The sequence below is a fragment of the Pogoniulus pusillus genome, chromosome 33 (genome assembly GCF_015220805.1).
Source record: "Pogoniulus pusillus isolate bPogPus1 chromosome 33, bPogPus1.pri, whole genome shotgun sequence".
NCBI classification, from domain to species: Eukaryota; Metazoa; Chordata; class Aves; order Piciformes; family Lybiidae; genus Pogoniulus; species Pogoniulus pusillus.
Genome location: NC_087296.1, coordinates 15,497,042 through 15,520,939, shown reverse-complemented (window position 1 = coordinate 15,520,939; position 23,898 = coordinate 15,497,042). Strand labels below are relative to the sequence as shown.

Here is a 23,898-nt window from a genome sequence, read left to right as displayed (position 1 = left end):
GAGTGAGAGAGGTAGAGGCAGGCAGGTTAAATAGCTAACTGACTCTGGAAGGTAAACCAAACCATGGTTAAGCAAACAGGGCAGCACTCACCTGGGATGTACCGTTGGAATTCTTGTCTCAGCTGATCACTGCAGGAGAGAATGGGATGAGATTTGGGTTTGATTTTCTGAGGAAGTTACTCTCATAAGGAAATAGAATTCATCAGAGCTAGGGAGCCCAGGCTGGCCAGGGGGCTGCTCCTTCTCTCCCTCCAGTCAGAAACGAGCCTTAGGGACTGGCTATTGAAATATTTCCAGGTACTCCTGGCAAATGAACACTTTGTGGTGAATGATGTTGGCCCAAGAGTTTTGGTAGTCAAGTTTTTGACCACTCTTTGCTCCTCTGGTGATATAAAAGGAGCGACCTCAATGTGGCCCCTCATTATCTAGGATCTAATAGGAATGTGTAAAAAGTTTAACCCCACTGCTACTTTTCACCATTTATTTGTGCATCTGAAGCACAGAGGATACATTGGAAAGCTGCCCAAGGGCTGCTCTGGATTTGTTTCATTTCTTCACTAGAGAAAGCTGGACAAAGCCACTCTCTGAAGTGCTGTTATTGTTTAGGTACTGCTGGCAGGATGTGAGTTTCTGATTTGGGTAATGCCTCAGTGTTTTGAGGGAAAGCTGACTCTGAAGTAGTGCTTGTTAGCACAGCAGGTACTGGGATCTTGTAGCAGCAGGCAGAACTCTGACATGTTGGGATAAAAATATTCTCTTCCTCTTGGCACATAGAGGGATAATGTTCCCATAACCATAAGTCTCCCTCTCTGGAGCCTTTCCAGAGCCACCTGGATGTGTTCCTGTGCGACCTGCTCTGTGTGATCCTGCTCTGGCAGGGGGTTTGGACCCTATGATCTCTGGAGCTCCCTTCCAACCCTACATTCTGTGATTCCCATGACTAACCTATACATTATGAGTAGCTTCAGAACTCTGCTGCTTGCTTTGGAAGATGCCATAGTGTGTGTGTCTTGGTGCTGCAGTATTTGGGTACACATGGAACAGGGGAAAGAAGCAGTGTCAAGCCTAAATGAATTTCTGAATCTCAGTGAGCCTGAAATATTTGGGAATAAATTCTTATCTGATGGGAAAATTAAAATCATAGAATCATAGGCTGGGAGGGATTGAAAGGGAGTTCCAGAGATCACTGAGTCCAGCCCCCTGCCAAAGGAGGATCACATAAGGCAGATGACAGAGGAACACACCACACAGCCAGGTAGGTCTTGAAAGTCCCCAGAGAAGGAGACTCCACAGCCTCTCTGGGCAGCCTGTTCCAGGCCTCCAGCACCCTTGCACCAAACAAGTTTCTCCTTCTCATGAGGTGGAACTTCCTGAGTTCCAGTTTGTGTTTGTTGCCTCTCACCCTATGACAGGACACCATTGAGAAGAGCCTGGCCCCTGCTTCTTGACACCCTTAGTAAGATCCTCTCTCAGTCTTAGTTTGTTTTCCAGACTAAACAGCCCCAGGACTCTCCCCCTTAAATTCAGTCTTACCACCTTCAGAGATAGTTTACTTCCACAGGAGATTGATCTCTGCTGGTGTAATGCTGACCAAGGCAGGGACTGCTGAGGGCAGCACAGGAAATCTCTTGTGAAGCATCCCAGTCTAGCCATCAGAACAGAACCTCCAAGCAACCTGACATCCTTCTACTAACTTCTGAGCATGGCCAAGTGGGTGGCTTTGTGCTATGCACTTCTTGAACAGACATGCACGTGCCTAGCAGCAGCTGCACTCTCCAGGAGCCAACTTCAGTGGCATTTTGCAGATTCCTTTCAGCAAGGGTGGTCTTGATATTGTTGCGGAGAGCAGGAATTAATACGTGGCCGAGTCGAGAATTTATCAAAAATAGTTATTTTTTACTTTTCCAAAACCCCGCCCCCACAACTATATATACAAAGATTGATTTCGTTTGATAAGCAGATTCAGTTGCATGAGAATTAAATCTACCAGGATACCATCAATAATCTGACTATATTTGGAAGTCAGAAGTTGGAAAAGGACTCAGCTATTAATTAATAGTGGTTTCTTACTAAATTAAGCTAAGCCAAATAACTCACTCAGGCTGGCTCGTGCGGTCTCTCCTTCTCTTCCTTTCCAGCGGCTGCAGGAGTCGTTAAGGGTCGTTAAGGGTCGTTAGGCAGACAAAGGTGTGCCTAACAGGAAAGCGAATCCTTGGTCTCTCTGCAGTCCAGGCGAGGGGAGTGTGTGAGCTCAGGCAGAGACATACGTCCAGGCACGGGCAAAATCCAAAGCGGGAACCCCAAAGGCAGGAAGACCCCCAATAGTTATAACCTTGGCTAGACAAAGGGCAGAGTTACCACACCTTAGGCGCGAAAGCGCACGGCCAGTCCCAGCCTGGCTCCAGCGCGGGAACTCACGGGGCAGTCGCCCCCTTCACGGGGCAGTCCTCCCCCCCTTCACGGCTGCAGGGCAGGCGAGGGGGGGGGAAACCAGGCGGCTTTTCCCCTTTCCCTCCGAAGTCTGGGCAGGAGAGGAATTTAGGGGTACAGGACTCCAGGACAGATATGCACAGACTCTGGTTTCTTCTTCTTCCTGCCCTTCCTGTTTTTTGCAATAGGTTTAGTGATTTGAACAAAGTGCAGAGAGAGAATTTAGGGTGTGCTGACAGTATCTTGATAATGTGACATGGTCCTCTGGTAACTGGCATTCATGTCCTTACAAAGCAAAAGAATGCAAGGTTAGGGCACATATATTCAGGATATTCAAGGAGATGTACAAGGTGAGGTTTGACAAAGCTCTAGGCAGCCTGATCTACATGAGGATATCCCTGATTACTATGGGCAGGGCTGGACTGGATGACCTCTGGAGGTCCTTTCCAACCCAACCCATTCTATGAGACTATATTTTGAAACACCTTCTCTTTCCTAATATGTGAAAACATGAATGTTTATCTCGTTCCACTTGAAGGTAGGTATGAGAGAATGGGAGACAATCTCTGAAAGCAGAAGCAAGGGGAAAACTCCCTTAATTTTATGACTGTTTCTGTATGCAGATATTCTGTGGAATGTGATCTTGCTGAAAAGCAAAGTATTTTTTCAGAAGGGTTCATGTTGGCCCCAGGGATGTCATCTCTGACAGAGATAATCTAACATCATCCAAGTCAGTAGAGAGTAAATGCTATTCTGTGGAATGAAGACATCTCTGCCTACATTGAAGTTTGCTGGCTAAATTATTCTGGGGGCATCCGGGCACCTCCGAGAGCCCTGCAGCTCAGCTCCAGCCCCGGACCTCTCAGCAATGGCTTCATGCAAATAAATTCTTGATAACCAAGCAGCTTGTGAAAGAATTCTATTTTTTTGTCAACAAAATCTGAAAGCCTGTCTTGAGCTGCTGAGGGCTGTGGGCTGTACCTCCAGGCTCACCCTAGACCTACAGAAGCCATAGGCAGCCCTGGTTTGAGGCAGAAGCAGGGATGGAAGGTTTGAGTAGTTCAGATGTGAAGCCGGTTTAGCTAAGCAGACTTTCAGCTGAGTTCTGTCCTCTTCATTCTGGAACATACTGAACAAGACTGGGCAGGGAGGAAAAGAAGTGGCAGTGCAAGACTGGAATGGGAGAAGAAAGAACAAGACAAATGGCAAGTTTCTTCAAGACAGAGAATTTTCTTGCTGTTCCCTGTTGATGCCTGGACAATGAGAGGTTTGCAAGCTTCTTCAGTGCTGGGAGCTGCAGAGCTTCAAAGTAACATTTGCAGTAAAGTAGCCTTGAGAGTGAGGGTGATGAGATGCTGGCAGAGGTTGCCCAGGGAGGCTGTGGATGCTCCTCCCTGGAGGTGTTCAAGGCATAGTCTGGAAGACGTCTTGAGCAACCTGGGCTGGTGGGAAGTGTCCCTGCTCATGGCAGGAGGCATGGAGCTGGATGAGCTTTGAAAGTGTCTTCCAACCCATTCTGTGATTATTGGGCCAGGCCTCATCCGTGACCTGTAAAATGATAGCTTCCAGGGTGGCCAAGGGACAGGAGAAAACAAAGTTGCCTTGTAATGAATCTCTGAGCATCTCAAGCCATCTACAATCTAAATCAGGTCTCCTCTTTGACAACAAATGCACCACAGGATCTTTATTTCTGCCTAGAAGCCTGCATGGAGGTGGTCACACCTGAGATGCGCTTTCTTTCATTTTCCTTTTCACACTGGCAGGTTGAGCCCCTGATCCAGAAGGGCCACGAGAACCTGGTGCACCACATCCTGCTCTACCAGTGCAGCAGCAGCCTGAATGCCAGCGTGCTGGGCTATGGGCATGAGTGCTACCACCCCAACATGCCAGATGCTTTTCTCACCTGCGAGACGGTCATGTTTGCCTGGGCCATCGGAGGGGAGGTAGGAGGCTGCTGGCATGGCTTAGCAAGGGGCACTCGGGGGCTGTGTTGTAAGGAAGCTTCTTCCTACTGATTAGTGATGACTTCACCTGTCTGCCTTTAAGGATACACAATCACAATTCCTAAATGCCTCACAGGGACACTCTCAACTTCTTGCTGGCTTTTGAAGCAAGAAATACAATGATGGTCCTGAGTGACAAGCTGAAAGTAATGGAAATATTACAGAGTCGATGCCCTAGGGGAAGAAAGGTGGCTATGGAGTGTGGAAGTCTGTGCAGCATCAGCTTGTCCCCCCTGATAAGGGGGTTCATTGCCTCCAGCAGTTATCAGTGTCTGCTGTGTCTGTAGGTGATGGCACACGGGATGTGAAGGAAAGACTTTCCAAATTCAGTTTGACTTAGACTGAAACCATTTTGTGCCTCACCAAGACCTGGTTACAGAGTTGCCTCATTCACAACAATCAGTCTGAAGTTTCCTACCCAGCCCAAGGACATAATTTCTGTGCGGGAGAGATCCTGTGCCAGTGCAGAGCCAGCACAAGAACTGTTCAACTGATGGCAATGGGACATGTCTACAGAAAGCAGTCTGATGACATTTATGACTCCAGGCTGTGTTTTCAGCTCAGTGCTAATTTAGGCTGCAAATTAATCCTTACATAAGGCAGCATTACTGACTGGAGTATTCTAGCCCTTCTTTATCCCCTCGGTTCCCTGTGTGCCAACACAAACTGTGGTGTGGGCACAGAGAGGGACAGGTGTGGTAATAGTTTCTGGAGCTCTCTTTGCCAGTCTGCTGCAGGCCAGAAGCATTTTCAAGTGCTGCAGGAGAGAGTGTAGAAGGAGCCAGAACTGCCGCATGGACACATCAGAAGAAGTTTCGTTCACTGTGAGCATCAGCCCCGATAAATGCTTGGTGCATTTTTGCCATCAGCTGTGCTCTGACCTAGTATTTGTACTTCAAACTGCCTTAATCTAAGCAAAATGAAAACCTCATATAAATAAGTGAACACTTGGCCAGCACTGTGGAGGCTTTTGCAGGGTGAGCCCATCGTGACAGATCTGTAGAGAGGAATCTGACACATCTGGGTTGCCTTCAGATTTGCTGGAGCACTCACTTCAGTTTGCCCTTCCATAGAATGGGGGGAGTGTATTTATTACTATAAGCTATGATTGAATCCTAAGCGTCCATCAAACATCAGATGGCACATTTCAGAAGGCAGTGTCTCAAGTGGCATATTCACACAGGATCACAGGATCACAGGACATTAGGGGTTGGAAGGAACCCAAGGAGATCAAGTCCAACCCCCATGCCAGAGCAGGACAATACTATCTAACACAGATCACAAAGGAACACACTTGCTATGTACTGCAGAAAGGTCAGATTCACTCCTCTGAAGGCGACTTTGGTAGCTGCATGACCTTAGAAGACACTGAGCATCTGACCTGGGTTAGGAAACTAGCCCCCTCCTTCCCCTGCTTTGAAATTTCCCAGCCCAGCTCAGATGCTTGTTGGTATATGTTGGTAAGCATAGCTGAAGCTATGCGCAGCAAAATTCACAAGCAGATATACACAACATTTACAGTTACAAATTAGAAATAACACAGAAATCCAAACTCCCTCCCAGACAAAGAAACTGCCCCGAAGGGCTCAAAGCTACCTTCCCTTTGTCCCTCTCTATCTCCCCTCCCAGTCAGAAATCAAAACAAGCAAGTCAGCAAAGCTCACTGACCAGAGCTTGTTCAAGGGGACATTGTTTTGGGACAACAGGTACTGCTCTGCACAGTTACTGATTATTTCTCTCTTCTGCACTGCGGGGCTTGCTGATGGAAGTGTAGCCATGAAGATCACCCTTAGTGTTCTAATGAGTTTACCTAGAATGCAGAGGTCTGGGCAGGAAAAACAATCTTAGAATCATAGAATCATCTCATTCCATGCAGCTTCAGCACGCCCTGGCAGTGACTCTTGTTGAGAAACTGGGAACATTTACAATGCTGTTTCACGTTTCCATAGGGGTTTTGTTGTCAGACTGCCTGCTCCAGGATGCAATATTTATACATTTACAAGAGAATTTGCCTTTTCAGCTCAAGCTATAAATAAAAGATAGTCATGGAGTCATAGGATAATGCAGGTTCAAGTGACCTCAGGAAGTCTCTAGTCAAACCTCCCACTCCAAGCAGGGACAGTTGTTTGGTCAGGGCTTTAGCCTCTAGCAAGCGTACCAGCTACTATTTGATACTGACAGGGTTGTGTAGGGCACTGAGTTTATAATAAATACGTTATGACAAAGTGCCACCTTCAGACAGTTTTGAAAGAAGCTCCCTCTGTAAATGTCAGCATTGATGTGACTGCATCCTTGGGAAAACAATGAATAAAAGAAATGGATGTCTTTATGAAAAGAAATTGGCTCTTAACTGTGGCAAAAATATCTTCACTCTGCATGTGTGTGTTGATCTCCAGGGCTTCACCTACCCTCCTCATGTTGGCTTATCCATTGGCACAGCAGCTGACCCTCAGTTCGTTCTGATGGAGGTACACTATGACAACCCATCATACACAGAAGGTTTGTACTGTCATAGTCCTTAAATCATGCAGGGCTGGAAAATACCCCAGACAAAGGTGACCAAAGAGTTTCTGATAGCATTGCACAGCCAACCCAAAGCTGAGCTGTGATTTTCCCCGCTCAGGTTTTCCCATTTCCTAGTGTTTTTATTGCTGCTCTCAAAAGATTAACCTGAAGTCAGCAGGAGATTCAGATCTGACTAGAGCAGGGCAGGTTTAGGCTGGACTGTAGGAAAATATTTTTCTCAGCAAGAGTGGTCAGCCACTGTCAGAGGCTGCTCAGGGAGGTGGTGGAGTCACCATCCCTGGAGGGGTTTAAAGCTGGTTTGGATGTGGTGCTTGGGGAAGTCGTTTAGTAGTGAACTTTGTAGAGCAGGTCAGTGGTTGGACTTGGTGATCCTGAGGGTCCTTTCCAACCTGAATGGTTCTGTGAGTTTTTCCTTTTTTTCTTTTCTTTTATTTTTTTTCACCTTTTTTCCCCCTTTTTTTTCCTTCTTCTTCCTTTTTTTGCATTGTCTGCCCTCTGTGATAGGTGAATAGGTTAGCAGAAAGAACAGGAGTGATGCAGACAGCACACATTTTTCATTTGCATCTGAACAGAAGAGGTGTCAAGATCCCATGTTTAACAACCCTGCTGGAGGCTGCTTCTGTTCATCACTTCCTGCATGTGGTTTGACTGATTTCCAGGTTATTTCACATAGAAAACACAGGTCAAGCCTTGGAAAATGTGAAACTATTTCATTTATTTAGTTATTTCTTTTTCTGATTTACAGCTATGGATAACTGTGTTCTTTTATTGCAGGCCTGGTAGATAACTCTGGTCTGAGGCTCACTTACACTCCGGTTTTAAGGCAGTATGATGCTGGGGTTATTGAAGCTGGTCTGTGGGTCAGCCTCTTCCACAACATCCCCCCGGGCATGCCTGAGTTCGTGTCAGAGGGTCACTGCACACGGGAGTGTCTCACAGAGGTATGGCTGCTGCCTGAGCCCAGGGGCTCCCATGCTGAGAGTGAGCTTCTGGGGAAGAGTGATGGCTACTGCTGAAAAGCTTGAATGAAGGCTCCTGCTACTTCCTGTCCTCCAGGGTGCTCAACCTTTTTCATCTGGGCATTTCAGAGAATAGAGAATCACAGAACAGTCTGGGTTGGAAGGGACCTCCAAAGCTCATCCAGTCCAGCCCTCTGCACTCAATAGGGACATCCTCCACTAGAGCAGGTTGCGAGACCCTGTCCAGCCTCACCTTGAATATCTCCAGGGATAAAACCTCAACCACCTCCCTGGCAACCTGCTGCAGTATTTCAGCAGCCTCCTGGTGCAGAACTTGTTCCTCACATCCAATCTCAATCTGCTCTGCTCTCATTTCAAACCATTGCCCTTGTCCTGTCCCTACAGCCTTCTTCAGCCTCCTTCAGGTATTGGCAGGCTGTTCTAAGATCTCCCCAGAGCCTTCTCCAGGCTGAACACCTCCAGCTCCCTCAGCCTGTCCCCACAGAGTGCTCAGCATTCAGGCTGCTTTGCTGATTTGAGTGCTCCTGAGTGTCACGGTGCTTGTTTCAATTTTGTGTTCACTCTAGAAGGTTAGGTTTGAATTTTGTGCTCACACAGCATTCTATGGCAAAGCTATCAATAGCCTGGAATTGCCCAGAGAAATTATGCAAAGAGACTTGTTAAGATCTGTGCATGTGCAGAAGACTCCTACTGGTGAAGTGAAAGCCTGGAAGGCATTCCCAGACCAACCACAGGAATTAAAGATTTGGGCATATGTCGTATGGCCCAAAGTACAAAAGCTAAACATTCATTGAACACTTGGTTTGATTAAGATAATTTCAATGTCTCTCCAAAAGATGGAAGCATTGTCTGAAATCTCTCAGAGGAGACTCTGATCTGCTTTGTCGTTTATAGAGAGAGGTTGAATCAATGCTTGTGATCACAGAATCACCTGGGCGGAAGGGACCTTAAGATCATTAAGTCCAACCACGACCTAACATCTCCCTGTACACAGCTCTTAGACCATGTCCCCAAGCTTCTCATCTAAACATCTTTTAAACACCTTCAGGGATGAGGACTCCACCAGCTTGTGCCAGGGCCCAGTGACCCTTTTGGTGAAGACATTTTTCCTGCTCTCCAACTGAAATCTCCCCTGGGGCACACTGAGGCCATTCCCTCTCGTCCTATCACTTCAACCTGGGAGAAGAATCTGGTCCCTCCCTCACCCTAGTCTCCTTTCAGGGAGTTGTAGAGAGCAATGAGGTCTCCTCTCAACCTCCTCTTCTCCAGGCTGAACACCCACAGGTTCCTCAGCTGTTCCTCACAGGACTTGTGTTCAAGAGCCTCCTTGCCCTTCTCTGGACGCGAGCTCAGTTGGACAGGTCCTGATGTGGTTTGCAGTAAAGAGTGAAGTAGATCCAGGATTTGGATTTGTTCTTGCTGTTGAATGCTGCCCTTTGCAGAGCAGTTTTCAGCCCACAAACACTGGAGCAGTTACTGTGAGGTTACCTTCAGACTGCACAGCAAAGATAGCTGAGATGCAGGGCTCCAGAGCAGAGGACCACGGTGGGGAAGCCTTTCTAGAGCAGTAAAATTGCAGCAAAAGAGCAAAGGCAAAAGGGCAGGGAATGAGATGGTGTCCCCAGCTCCCACCCCAGGGGCAACCCTGAGTGATGGTGGCAACAGCCTTTGGTCCCAGAGCGGCCCCAGGGAGCATGGTGAGCAGGCCATGGGGCAGCAGCTGGGGCGCCATGGGGCAGCAGCTGGGGCAGGCAGGGCACCAGTTCCACTACTGTCATTCCTGGCCCAGAGGAGAACCAGCTACGGTTTGCATTTGCTCCAGAGCCATCACCAGGAGGAATGTGGGTGCCCAGGTGGAGCTGGCACACAAGCATGCAGCCTGCAGCTGAGCGAGATGGGAGATGTGGTGCCAGAGGACACCAAGAAGGTGGAGCACCTGAATGTCTTCCTTGCTTCAGGCTTTACTGCTATGGCCAGCTCTCAGACCCAGGGGACAGGAGAGAAGGTCCAGAGGAAGGAACTGGAGGACAGGGTTAGAGATCATCTAGGCAAGCCGGGCACCCACAGAACCATGGCTCCTGAAGGGATGCACACACAAGTGCTGAGGGAGCTGGCTGAGGTTGTGGCTAAGGCACTCTTGTCATTTTTGAAACAGCCTGGAGAACAGGGGACAATGGCATTCCAATCTTCAAAAAAGCCAGTAAGAAGGACCCAGGACCCAGTCAGCTTCACCTCCATTCTTGGGAAGGTGATGGAGCAGCTCATTCTGGAGGAGATTAGCAGGACAAGTCAACCTATCCAACCTATCCCCCAGCCCTATCGAGTCAACCAGACCATGGCACCAAGTGCCTCATCCAGGCTTTTCTTCAACACCTCCAGGGACAGTGCCTCCACCACCTCCCTGGGCAGCCCATTCCAATGCCAATCACTCTCTCTGTGCAGAACTTCCTCCTAACATCCAGCCTAGACTTTCCCTGGCACAACTTGAGACTGTGTCCCCTTGTTCTGTTGCTGGTTGCCTGGGAGAAGAGGCCACCCCCCACCTGGCTACAGCCTCCCTTCAGGTAGTTGTAGACAGCAATGAGCTCTGCCCTGAGCCTCCTCTTCTGCAGGCTAAACAACCCCAGCTCCCTCAGCCTCTCTTCATAGGGTTTGTGCCCCAGGCCCCTCACCAGCTTTGTTGCCCTTCTCTGGACACCTTCCAGCACCTCAACATCTCTCTTGAATTGAGGAGTCCAGAACTGGACACAGTACTCAAGGTGTGGCCTGACCAGTGCTGAGTACAGGGCCAGAAGAACCTCCCTTGTCCTACTGGCCACACTGCTCCTGCTACAAGCAAGGATGCCATTGGCTGTCTTGGCCACCTGGGCACACTGCTGGCTCATCTTTAGCTACTATCTATCAGTACCCCCAGCTCCCTTTCTTCCTGGCTGCTCTCAGCCACTCAGTCCCCAGCCTGTAGTGCTTCTTGGGGTTGTTGTGGCCAAAGTGCAGAACCCTGCACTTGGCCTTGTTAAATGTCATCCCATTGGCCTCTGCCCACCTATCCAGCCTGTCTAGGTCCCTTTGCAGGGCTCTCCTACCTCCTACTAGCAAGGGCAGGTGAAGGGTCCTGCAGCTGGGGTGGAACAACCTCCAGCAGTACAGGTGAGCGGTCCCTCACTTGGCAGTGCTGGTGGGCAGGAGGTTGGCCATGAGCCAGCAATGTGCCCTCCCAGCCAAGAAGGCCAATGGTAAGCTGGAGTGCATCAAGAAGAATGTGGTGAGCAGATTCAGGGAGCTTCTCCTCTGCCCTAGTGAGACTACATCTGGAATATTGTGTCCAGTTCTGAGTTCCCCAGTTCAGGAGGGACAGGGAACTGCTAGAGAGAGTCCAGGAAAGGCTATGAGGATGCCAAGGAGCCTGCAGCATCTCTCAGGAGGAGAGGCTGAGAGCCCTGGGGCTGTTTAGCCTGGAAAAGAGCAGCTTGAGAGGGTATCTGCTGAGTGCATGTCAACGGCTAAAGGGTGGGAGGCAAGAAGATGAGAGCTAGGCTCTTCTCAGTGGTGGCCAGTGACAGGCCAAGAGGCAATGGGTACAAATGAGAGTCCAGGAGGTTTCCCTTGAACTTAAGGACAAAGCTCTTTGTTGTGAAGGTGCTGGAGCCCTGGAAGAGGCTGCCCAGAGAAGTTGTGGAATCTCGTTTTCTAGAGAGATTCCAAACCTGCCTGGATGTGTTCCTGTGCAACCTGATCTGGGTATCCCTGTTCTACAGGGGAGCTGGACTGGGTGATCCACAGAGGTCCCTTCCAATGCCCTCCATTCTGTGGTTTTGTTTTTCTTCTCTGATCTGGGCTCTGGGCAAGACTCTGAAGTTAGCATGCTGCAGGTTGAGCTCCATGGAGCACTGTAGCACAGTCTGATCTCTGTTGTTCTGGAAAAGTTATTTTCAAAATTAACTTGGAAAAAAATCTTAGATGTAAACAGGAATTTATTCCCAGCTGAGAAGCTGGGAAGTGGAGAACATTGTAATTATAGCCTCTTAATTCCAAGTACTGACTTTGGATGGGTGCTGCTGTCCCTCACAGCACTTGTTTTCCTTGGGAGCCATCTAGGGTCAGCAGTTCTGACCATAAGCACTGGAACACTGTGCAGGTTGCAGGATGATGCCTTTGAACATCTTCATTTATTGAGAATTCCTGATGGTCCAGTTGGGTTCCATAACTACTGTGTGCATTAGGAGCAAATGAAACCCAACCCAAGCCGTCCAGACTGCCACAGAAAACTGCCAGCCTGTTCTGTACCTAAAGCCTTCCTTTGGCTCTGAACTGAGGGACTGCCAAATGCCTTCCTGAATCTGTCTGCTCTTTGTACACTGTATGACATTGCAGCTGGGCACACTGATGGTGTTGCTTTTCCCCGGGCAGGCTCTAGGTGCTGAGAGGCCTGCTGGGATCCATGTGTTTGCAGTGCTGCTCCATGCTCATCTTGCAGGCAGAGCCATCAGGATGCGCCACTTCCGCCAGGGCGAGGAGCAGATGCTGCTGGCCTACGATGATGAATTCGACTTCAATTTCCAGGAGTTCCAGTACCTGAAAGAAGAAAGAACAATCTTGCCGGTAGGACATCCTCACAGCCCTCCCCCCAAGGCTGCAGGAGATGGAGTGCCTGATGGTTACTCACATGTAGGGGTAGTTTTGCTAAGAGCCATGGAACTCTTTGAATCGTAGAACCATTTAAGTTGGAAAAGATCTTTAAGGTCATCAAGTCCAACCTTCTACCCAACACTTCCGTGACCATTACTAAACGATGTCCCAAAGTGCCACAGCTACTCCTGAGTGTTCTGTAAGTTTTTCCAGTTTTGATAGAATCACAGAGCCACAGAATCCATCCAGTTAGCAGAGCCCTGCAAGCTCATGCAGTCCAACTCTCACCCAGCACTGCAGGGACAACACTAAACCGTGTCCCTGAGCACCAGCTCCACACTGCTGGAACACCCCCAGGGATGGGCACTGCAGCACTGCCCTGGACAGCCTGTGCCACGGTTTGAGAACCCTTCCAGTGCAGAAATATTTCCTGAGCTCCAGCATGAGCCTCCCCTGGGGCAGCTTGGAACCATTGCCTCTGCTCCTGGCCCTTGCCACCAGGCAGCAGAGGCTGCCCCCTCCTTGCTCCAACCTCCTTGCAGGCAGCTGCAGAGAGCAATGAGCTCTGCCCTCAGCCTCCTCCTCTCCACCTGCACACCCCCAGCTCCCTCAGCCCCTCCTCACCCCCAACTGCTCCAGTCCCTTCTCCAGCCTCACTGCCCTGCTCTGGACAGGCTGCAGCCCCTCAGTGTCCTTCCTGCAGTGAGGGGCCCAGAGCTGAGCACAGCACTGGAGGGGTGGCCTGGGCAGTGCTGAGCACAGGGGGATGGTCCCCTCCTGTCCCTACTGCTCACCCTGCTTCTGATCCAAGCCAGGATGCCAGTGGCTTTCTTGGTCAGCAGGGCCCTGCTGGCTCATGTTCAGTGCCCGCCAACCAACACTTCCAGGTCCCTCTCCCAGCTGTAGTTTTCCAACCACACATGCCCATATCTGTATCTCCCTATGGAGTTGTTGTGACCCAGGTGCAGGACCTAGCACTTGACCTTGTTGAACTTAGCACAATGAACCTTGGCCCTTGGCTCTCACCTCTGCAGACCCTGCTGTAAAGCTTTCTACCCTCTGTCAGATGGACACAGCCACCCAGCTTGGTGCCATCTGCAGTCACTGAGGATGCCTCAGTGCCCTCACCCAGATCATTGCTAAAGATGTAAAAGAGGCCAGGGCCCAGTGCTGAGCCCTGGGAGCACCACTGGTGACTGGGAAACCTGGGGAATACCACTGGTGCCTGGCATCAGCCAGGTTCAGCTCCATTTCCACCATACCTTGGGCCTGGCCATCAATCAGTTTTTCACCCAATGCAGAGGGCACTGAGCCAAGCCTTGTGCCAGGAGTGTCTGAAGGAGGATGCTGTGGGACAGAGAGTCAAAGACTTTTCTAAAGTCCATCCCCTGGGCAGGTCACCTTGTAGGAGAAGATCAGATCGGTCAGGCAGGACCTGCCTTTTATAACCTGCTGACTGGGCCTCATGTCCTGCTTGTCTTTTAAGTGCCATGCGATGGCACTCAGGATGCCCTGCTCCATGACCTTTCTTGGCACCCAGCTCAGACTGACAGGTCTGTAGTTCCCTGGATCAGCCTACCAGCCCTTCATGTAGATGGTGGCCTCCAGTCAGCTTGGACCTCCCTGGCTAGCCAGAACTGGTGACAGATACTGGTGAGTGGCTTAGTGAGCACAGCTGCCAGCTCCTGAAGTACCCTTGGGAGAGCAGTGAAGATGCAGTGCCTCAGGAGTGTGCACCCAGTTTACTTCAGAATTGTCTTGGCCCATCAATTCCAGCTGCTGCTTGGGCATGTTTTATGTCCACAATTGCTTGATTTGAACTTTACTGTCAGCAGTGTTGGAAGACTGCAGATGTGTGCTGGTTGTGCCATCTTTGTGCATCCAGCCAGGTGAAGGAGGGAACTGGCATTGCACTGGAAGGAAGCAGCACATCCTGGGTACATGTGTGCAGTAGTATCCAGCCTTGCAAGCACATCGACACAGCAGCCAGGTCTTCACTGGTGGAAAAAACCTGGAAGAAGCAATCTTGCACTTCCATCCTCTGCTCTTGTGAGAACAATGTCCTACAGCTCTTAGACAAAGCCCAGCTATGACGACAGGACAAAGCAGAAGCTGCTCCACGCTGGGCTCTTGTGGCAGGTCACTCATTTGTCACTCCTTCATCTGCTGGGAGTTCCACACTGCAGCCATCTCTGGAGCTTTGGCCTGAGGACAGAAAATGTAGTGCTGCAAAGACTGGATGCAGAGCTGGTGATGTGCCTGTCCTGGTGCATGTAAGCTGATGTAAACAGGCAGATGTGGAATGTCAAACAGCTGGATTTTGTTTACAAGTGGAGGCACTGCAATGATTGGACTCCAAGGGCATGATATAGACTTCTAGGATTCTCTTCAAGTCCCTTTGCCTTTTCTGCCTCTTCTCCCACACTGGGAGAATTCACTGTTCATCCTGTAGAGCCAAGAAGCTAAAGTGCTTTGTCATTTTACTTCTCCAGCAAACCTGGTGCAGCATTTACTCTTCGAAGTCCAACTGTCTGTACTCCACAGGGACTTCAAAGACAAACTGGTGTTACCTCCTTGAGGAAAGAAGTGGTGAAGGGTTTAAGAAAAGGGCTGCCAGAAGATGACAGCCTGTGGTATTTATAGGAAAATCCATGCAGATTATAGAGAAAGGCTCTTTAACATTCCAGAGCAAAAGGGAGCAGACAGCAGGAAGACTAAAAGAGAGCTCTGACAGCATCAGCAGCTGGCAGAAGGCAGCTCAGGGCGGCTGGGATGCTTTTTCTGACGTGGGCACTTTTCACACCTTTCTCATTTTATGCAAACCTGCCAGCACAACTTCACAGATGTCACCAATGGGACCTGTGTGGAGCTTCTGACTCTGTCCCACCTGACATCCTGGTGGTCACCACACTGGAAAAATGTGGACTAGAGGGAGGGGCCACTGGCTGAACAAGGGGCAACAGGTTGGAGCTGGGAGAGGGAAGATAGAGACTGAAGATGAGGAAGAAGTTCTTGAGAGTGAGGGTGGTGAGACACTGGCACAGGTTGCCCAGGGAGGCTGTGGATGCCCCTACCTGGAGGTGTTCAAGATCAGGTTGGATGAGGCCTTGGGCAACCAGGGCTGGTGGGAGGTGTTACCATGTCAGGGAGTTTGAACTGGATGGTTTTTAAGGTCCTTCCCAACCCAACCCATGATCTGCTGCATTTTAGACACAGTCTAAGCAAATAACTAATAACATAAAAAAATCTCCATTCGAGTTCTTGTTATTTTCTCCTTCCCAAAGGTCATCCAAGGGGTGATGGTTTGGGTGTTCCCCACCCCAGGGGAAATCACTTTGGAAATCACCCAGACTAGACTCAGCAGCTCTGGAAATTGAATGAAGCTTTATATTGACAGCTTAGCACAATGTACATGCACATTTTTACTGTATGTACAATTATATACAGAAATATACAAGGTAAAAGGTAGTACAGAAACACAGCAGCCCTCCCAGAAACCTGAGTCCCCAGGAGGGGCTCCCAACTGCCCTTTCACCTTCTCCCACACCTCTGCCTTACCCCAGACATTGCCTTGTTCCCAAGGAAGAATGGAGAGGTCGGCCAGGGCGGGTAGGAAGCAGGTGGATTAATCAGAGAGACAGAAGGTGAGGTTAGAGAGATGCAGCCCAGAGCCCAGACAGAGAGCAACTACCTTACCTATGTTTGGATTCTTGCTTTTATACCTCTCAGCAAGCCTATGAGTGAAGTAGACATCACCATTGCCTCTCTTTCACAGCCTGTAATCTAGTTCTTCTCACCAAAACATTCTAGCTAGCTTCAAACAAGCACAATCCACCCCTGTGGATTTGGTTCTCTCCACTATCCCTTTCCTCCTCCTGGCTGGAGGCAGGGCACCCCTAATGCTGAACATGGCATGGGGGTGTACACAGTGATTGGTGGTGTTGTGAAACTGCAGTTGTTGGAATAATTGCAGTTGCTCTGGGGAGCTGAAGAAGTGACAGCTACTTTCCTGGCATTGCTGCCTCTGTTTCTGCCACTCTGCAGTTCTGACTCTCTTTGAAAGAGCTGAAGTAGGTTTACCATCCCACTTGTTCATGTTCTCACCATATTGGTCACGCAGAGTTACCCACACTGACACACGTGATTGCTGATGTCTGGGTGGAATTTGTCTCCTCCTGTGCTGGAATTGCTTTGCAGGAGGTGGGCATCTGTTCCTGAGGCAGAGACATGCACCCATTCAGATGATGCAGGGATGGGATCCTTTACCAGATTGGAAATGGAAGTTTTGATTTCCTCCTTCAGTTCTCTCATGCTATTCTTAATGCCATTCTCAATGCCATCTCTCATCTCTGTAGTCATACTTTTTACAGCAGAGACTATGGCAGAATGTGCCAAGCTGTCCTCTACCTGCCTGAGCTGGTCAGTGAATTCACCAACAGTGATAGACCTTCCATTGTCACTCCTTGATAGAAACTTGCTGGCCAAGATGTTAGCATAGGATGAAGGTGCAAGCTTAGTAAGCTTCTTCATGAGACCTCTTCCAAGAGGAATGTCATCAGGCTCATGAGTGCCATGATCTCCATAAAGCACTTCCTTCACAGCAAACTCCTTCAGAAGCTTAATTCCCTGCTCAATGGTGTTCCACTTCTTGGCTGCCCATGGCAGATCATCTCGGGAAGGATATCTCATAGCCACAGCCAACAGGAGGTGTGTCCACAAGCTAACCCTACCAAGAGGACTTGCCAGGTATTTGTCCACTCCACTCTCCTTGGTGAGTGGCCCTAGCTGCTTGGCAGACTTGTCTCCTACCTGTGGGGCACTGGCACCAATAGTGTGGCATCTCACACAGCCTGTAATCTAGTTCTTCTCACCAAGACATTCTAGCTAGCTTTACACTAGCACACAAGGGTACTTCTTTCAGCTTCTTAAGTCCAGGTTATTTGTCTTCCTCGTGCACCAGCACTCTGCTCTGCATTTGGAAGCAGAAGATCTGATCTGACAGAGGAACATTTTCAGTGTTAGCCACCCAGGCCACAAGAACCAGAGACCTGGAGTGAGAGCCAACCTCTCCCTGCTGGGAGCAGTGATGCTGTGCCAGTTACATGCTTCATGAACCTCCTTTTGTTCTTGGCTGCCACCAGGCTGACTCACCTGGCTCCAGTCCTGTCTGTGGTAGTGCTGGCACTGAGCTGGCAATGAGACAGCTACAGGAAAGGAGAAATTCTCAACTTCAGAAGGGCCAGTGGATTTTTTTCAGGGAAGATGATGATACAAAAAACTGAACCAAAGCAAATAAACCACTGCCAGCCTTATGATAGGAAGTTCCCTCCACCAGACCTGGGCATGTTGGAGAGTTGAGTGGGGAGAAATCCAGCAAAGGCAAGGGTATAGCCTGGCATCTGACAAAGGGCAGCCCCATGGACCAGGATAGGCTGGGGACTGGGCTGTTGGAGAGCAGCACAGGGAAAAGGGACCTGGGGGTCCTGGTGGACAACAGGACACCATGAGCCAGCAATGTGCCCTTATGGCCAAGAAGGCCAAGGGTATCCTGGAGTGCATTAGAAGGGCTGTGGTGAGTAGGTCAGAGAGCTTCTCCTGCCCCCCTGCTCTGCCCTGCTGAGGCCACATCTGGAATATTGTGTCCAGTTCTGGGCCCCTCAGTTCCAGAAGGACCTCAGGGAACTGCTTGAGAGAGCCCAGCCCAGAGCTCTCAAGCTGCTGCAGGCAGGGAAAGCTCTCCTGTGAGGCCAGGCTGAGGGAGCTGGGGCTGGGAGCTGGCAGCAGAGCAGCCTGAGGGCTGCCCTCAGTGCTGTGCTGAAGATGTGCAGGGCAGTGTCAGGAGGATGCAGGGGTGGCCAAGGGCAGCACAAGGGGCACTGGGGGCAAGCTGGAAGAGAGGAGGTGCCAGGGGAACAGGAGGGGAACCTTTGTCAGTGTGAGGGTGCTGGAGCCTGGAGCAGGCTGCCCAGAGAGGCTGTGGAGTCTCCTGCCCTGGAGAGATTTCCAAACCCACCTGGATGTGTTGCTGTGTGCCCTGCCCTGGGTGCCCCTGCTCTGCCAGGGACTTGGACTAGATGACCTCTGGAGGTCTCTTCCAGGCCCTAACATTCTGTGGTTCTGTGACATTTGATATCTGGCAATGCTCCTCAGCCTTCTACTTTCCACTTGACTCTCAGGGTGATTTTGAGGTTTGAGGTGTGTATTTGATTAGGCAGAAGCAATAAAGGTGCTCCCAAGCTGCCGATCAGCTTGTCGAGCCCACGGAGGTAATTCCCTGCACCTGAGGAGGCAGCAGGCAGCCTTTCCCATGCCAGTCTGTCAGCGTAGCTGAGTCTTTGCCTGTCACTCCTCCACTCACAAGCTTGGCAGATGAGCAGTTGCTATTTTGAAGTGGAAAACTTTCTACTCTTTTGGCAAGTAGTTCTGTTGAAGCTGGCAGGATAGGCTGGGGAAAGCTCTCTAAAGCAGCCCTGAAGGAGGTTTGGAGCGAGAATCAGGTGTGCACATTGTCTGCAGCTGTCATTTCCCTCAGAGCAGGATTACAGCTGGGCACCTTCATTGCTTTTCAGAAGACTAGATGAGACTCCTAGGAAAACTCCTTTTAAATCCATGCAGGAGCCCTGGGCATCTGGGTTCTACTGCACTCCAATCCTGCTCTTGTCTTCAACATGGAATTCCTTGTAAAAAGGGAGTCTCCATCGTCCTGGCATCTGGGATCACAGGAATGCTGTGGCCTTAGCCTATGCCAGTTACCTAATCCTTTACTCCTGTAAAAAGCTGTATCCAGTGCTCTCATCTTTCTTAGGAGTTTGCTGTCCTCTGTGGCTTTATGAAGGTGGTGTTAATAAAATTGGACCTGAACTTCCTAAATCTTCTCTTTCAGGGGGATCATTTAATCACAGAATGCCACTACAGTACTGTGGACCGAAGTCGCATGACCTGGGTAAGAAAAGTGTCAATGGATCAAAATGCGCACCCAGATAAGAGTGGGGACTGCAAGACTGTTAGACAATGCTGTCAGATGGTGACATTGCTCCTGCCTCTCTACACAGTTGGCTGCCATCCTTGCTTTCACAGGTTCCTTGCTTCTAAAGCCATCAGGAGTGTTCCAGTCACAGCCTGAGCTCTTGCACAAAGATTCACCTGACTGGTTTAGAAATAGGAGCAGCTGATAAACCCAGAGCCCAGCAGGAGTGCTCTCTGCAGAGCATGTGCTGACATGCACACCCTGTGTGCTCAGAGGGATTGTTTTGATCACCTCCTTAGACATCTCGCCCCTTACACAGAGTTTTCCTTATGCTGTGAATGAGATCCTAGAATCTTGGAATGCTTGAGGATGAGAGGGACCTTCAAAGCTCAGTCAGTCAAACCTTTCTGCACTCATCAGAGGCATCTGCAACTAGATCAGGTTGCTCGGAACCCCAGACCACCTGCCCTGGAATGGTTCCAGGGATGAGGCATCTCCCACCTCTCTGGGTAACCTGAGTCAGTCATACTGCTCCCTTCTTCCCGGTCTGAATCTCCCTCAGTGTCCTGTCACAACAGGCTCTGCTGAAAGTCTGTCCTCAACGTTTTTGTCAGCTCCTTTCAGTACTGAAAAGCCACATTTAGCTTTTCAGAGAGCTTTCTCTTCTCCAAATCCTTCTGTTCACACAAGCATTGAAAACCCAAAACATTACCAACAGTGCTGACCACCTGAACTTGACTTACTTACCATGGGGCTTACTGAGTTGGGACCACCTGCTTGTGTGCTGAGCTGGGATCCAGGCAGAATGCAGCTGCTTCAGGCTGGCAGGGGAGTCTGGGTACAGTGAGCCTCCCTGTGGTACCTTTCTCACCTGCTGGCTTTTCCAGGGGCAGAGGCCCTCCTGGACAGCTGCTGCTACTGGGGCAGCTCCAGAGGAACCCATGGCATCCCTGTGCACTCCTGCAGCTGGGGCATGAGGAGTGGTTGTGCATATCCATGGCAGTGGACAAGGCAGGGCCATGGCCAGGACTGAACATCCCCTTTGGGCTGGAGGGTGTCCAGTAAGGTCTGGCACATGGCAGCAGCTGTATGCCTGATGCAGCTTTGCAGATTAACAGGTACCAGGCATCAGCTCTTGCAAGGTGGCCACTTGATTTTGGAAGTGAAGCAAATCCAGGTCTGAGGACACGAGCTGGGCTGCAGCAGCTGGCTGTGAAACCAGACAGCAATGCCAGAACCAGTCTGTGTAGGGTGGGGAAGTAGCTGCCAGCACCCAGCCTGTGCCAGGAGCTGATCCCTCTTCCTCTGGAGGGCCTGGATCCAGACCTCCGTGAGGTGAGACCTGAGGGGTTTCTGTTCAACAAGACCTGTTTCTGGCAACAAAAGAGATCAGGGAAACCTCTCCCTGAATCATAACTTGCATGTAGGTGCATGTGGCAGGCACATCAAGAAGAGCAAAGCAGTGAGAATGAAGGGTTTTGAGTTCCTGTCCTGTCCACTGTGGTGACCACACCAACTCTCAGCCCTTGAACTCTGCTTTGTCTTCTCCATTCCTGTTCATTGGATGAGGTCTGTGGAGCTGTTCTCATACAGGATTTAGGAACAGACTGCAATCTGGTTTTAGAGTCTTTTTCTTCCACTGCCTGAAAAAGCTTACTTTAATTCATTGTTTTGTAGTTAGTGCTCCTTTCTCCTGGTCAATGTTCCCTGTAACTCTTCTCTTTCTTCCTCTGTCTCTCTATGTGCCTACAAGTGGTGTCCATACAGGTGCACATTCCATTTCACCAGGAAAAGCTCGTTTCATTTCTTATTAAACAAACTAATGATCCTACCAAATTCTTCTCCTACATTTGCTCCACTTTAAAACATTTTTCTAAAGCTGAAAATAAACCTGAACTTCTCTGCCAGTGCTCTGCAACATAGCAGGAATCTTTGTTTCACTGTTAGCTGCTCTTTCTGACATCTTTTAAGCTCAGAATGTGTCTCTTAAGCTTGCAGGTTTTTTTGTAATGAATGATGGAATCTCTTCTTGCTATTTGCTGCCTGGTGTGCAAGATAAAGGGTTGAATTTGGTCTCCTGACACAGGCTTCATTAGCATATAAATGCTAATCAGTGTTTCTGTCTGTGGGGTTCCAATGCTATCTCGATTTAAAGACATATCCAATTTACAGGGTGGTCTAAGCACCAGGAATGAGATGTGCCTGTCCTACTTGCTCTACTACCCCAGGATCAACCTCACACGCTGTGCAAGCATCCCAGACATCATGGAGCAGCTCCATTTCATTGGTGTCAAGGAGATCTACAGACCAGTGAGGCAAGTCCAGTGCTTGCAGCACCTCTGCTTCTGTCTGTGGGACTGAAGGGTCATTTTTATATGACAGAATCACAGAATAGCTCTGGTTGGCAGAGCCCTGCAAGTTTATCCAGTCCAACCCTCGCCCAGCACTGCAGGGTCAGCACTAAACCATGTCCCTATGACCCAGCTCCACACTGCTTACATACAGAGCTTAGCATCCTAGAATGGGTTGAAGGGGGCCTTCAAGATCATCCAGCTGCAGTCCCCATGCCATGGGCAGGTGTCACAGAGGGGTATTCTGCTACCTACGCCAGTTTTGGCAGAGGGGAGAAATTAATTGGGGTGAGATAATATTCTATAAAAATATTATTTATTAAACTCAATATTCTGAACTCTGCCACCCCCAACCACTGTATATTAATATTCATTTACACAGTTATGAAAACATTGTAGGATAAAATATGTACAGGGACTTATTAATAACCAGCAAACATTCAAACTATAAACAGAGAGAGGAGTTTTCCCCCGTGGCAAATACCGTTTGGGGTCTCTATGCTGTTTGCCCAGCAGAGCAGGCTGGAACTGATTCCGCTCTATGGCAGAGGCAACAGATATTACAGAGGTATTAAAGCTTTTACTCACAACTCTTATTAATCATTAATTACCCTCCGGGGCTACGTCACAGCCTATGCCTAGTGTCCAGACTTCAGGGGAGCTTTGCCCGTGGACTTTGAGGCTGGAATCCTCCCGGCTTGAGGGGAAAGGATGAATCTTCCCAGTCTCTGGGGAAATGGTGGTCTCTGACTTTGTTCTCCTGGCGAAGATGTAATCTCTGCCTTGGTGCTGCTGGCTTCTTCTGGATGTGTTGTCCAGGGACTCTAGCAGGCAGGGTCTCTGGTGCAGGAGGAGAATATCATGCTGTCTCTGGCACAGTTCTCACCTAGCTAGCAGGCCGTGTGTGTGTGTGCAGACAATCCAGAGTCTGCTTCCTGGTTATCTCAGCAGCAGTGGCACTTACCAGGCAGTGATAGGCAGCAGGCATGCAAAGTGTGCATGGCTGCTGGGAGTCTGAGCTCTGTAGGTAAAGGCAATGCAGGATCTGGTCCTGATAACACAGTGGCGTGCAAGTGTGCTGGAGACTATAGGCTACTCATATATATATATATATATAAGTGTGCAGGCTTAAATGAGCTCTGCAGGAAAGGTACGCAGACAGGTGAGCTGCGAGTGGGTCATAGCATGAGGGTCTGAGCATTGGAGCTATGCAATGGAGTCCAAGCATGGGGGTCTCAGTGGCTGAGTGGCTGAGCGCAGGTCTGAGTGGCTGAGCAGGTTGTTTACCTGTGCACCCCTATTTATTGAATGTGGGCCGAGATTAATGGCCTCTTTGGCCACTAGATGATCAGTCAGGTTGGCAGTCAGACAATCCTTACCATAATAGGCATAAGGCACTTGCCTGTCCTTTCCCAAATATGGGGATCACATGGGCTTACACCAGGGAGACACAAGCTGGGTGTGTGGGGCTTTCACAACCTGTTTACAACCAAGGGTCCTGGCAGAAAAACATGTCCAGGCAAGGCAAGGCATAAATAAGACTCTTTTCAGGCCTACAGGCCCTCCACGGCAGCAGGGACACCCCCCACCAGCCCAGCTTGCTCAAGGCCTCGTCCAACCTGGCCTTGAACACCTCCAGGCAGGAGGCATCCACAACCTTCCTGGGCAGCCTGTGCCAGTATCTCACCACCCTCACAGTAAAGAACTTCTTCCTCATGTTCAATCTAAACCTGCCCTGCTCTAGTTTCAGAACGCGGCCCCTTCCCTGTTACCACATGCTCTCCTGTAGCCCCCCTCAGGTCCTGGAAGGCAGCAGCAATAAAGCCCATGAATGTCCATTCAATTTAGCTGGCATCTGCTGCCATAGAATCATAGACTGGTCTGGGTTGGAAGGGACCTTCAACTCCCTCTGCAGTCAGCAGGGACATCCTCAACTAGATCAGGTTGCCCAGAGCCCTGTAGAGCCTGACCTCCCTCTGCAACCTGTTGCAGTGCTGCACCACCCTCATGGCAAA

General features: G+C 49.8%; 1 protein-coding gene across 1 annotated transcript in view; it reads left to right on the top strand.

Moving 5' to 3' along the window:
- The window catches only part of MOXD1 (monooxygenase DBH like 1), an 83,761-nt gene that overhangs the window by 43,377 nt on the left and 16,486 nt on the right, over window positions 1-23,898 (top strand). Inside the window, exons 5-10 of the mRNA XM_064170040.1 lie at window positions 4,194-4,373; window positions 6,830-6,932; window positions 7,734-7,900; window positions 12,347-12,538; window positions 19,449-19,508; window positions 21,705-21,847. Coding sequence (XP_064026110.1) covers window positions 4,194-4,373; window positions 6,830-6,932; window positions 7,734-7,900; window positions 12,347-12,538; window positions 19,449-19,508; window positions 21,705-21,847 — 845 coding nt within the window. The remainder of the gene's footprint in view (window positions 1-4,193; window positions 4,374-6,829; window positions 6,933-7,733; window positions 7,901-12,346; window positions 12,539-19,448; window positions 19,509-21,704; window positions 21,848-23,898) is intronic.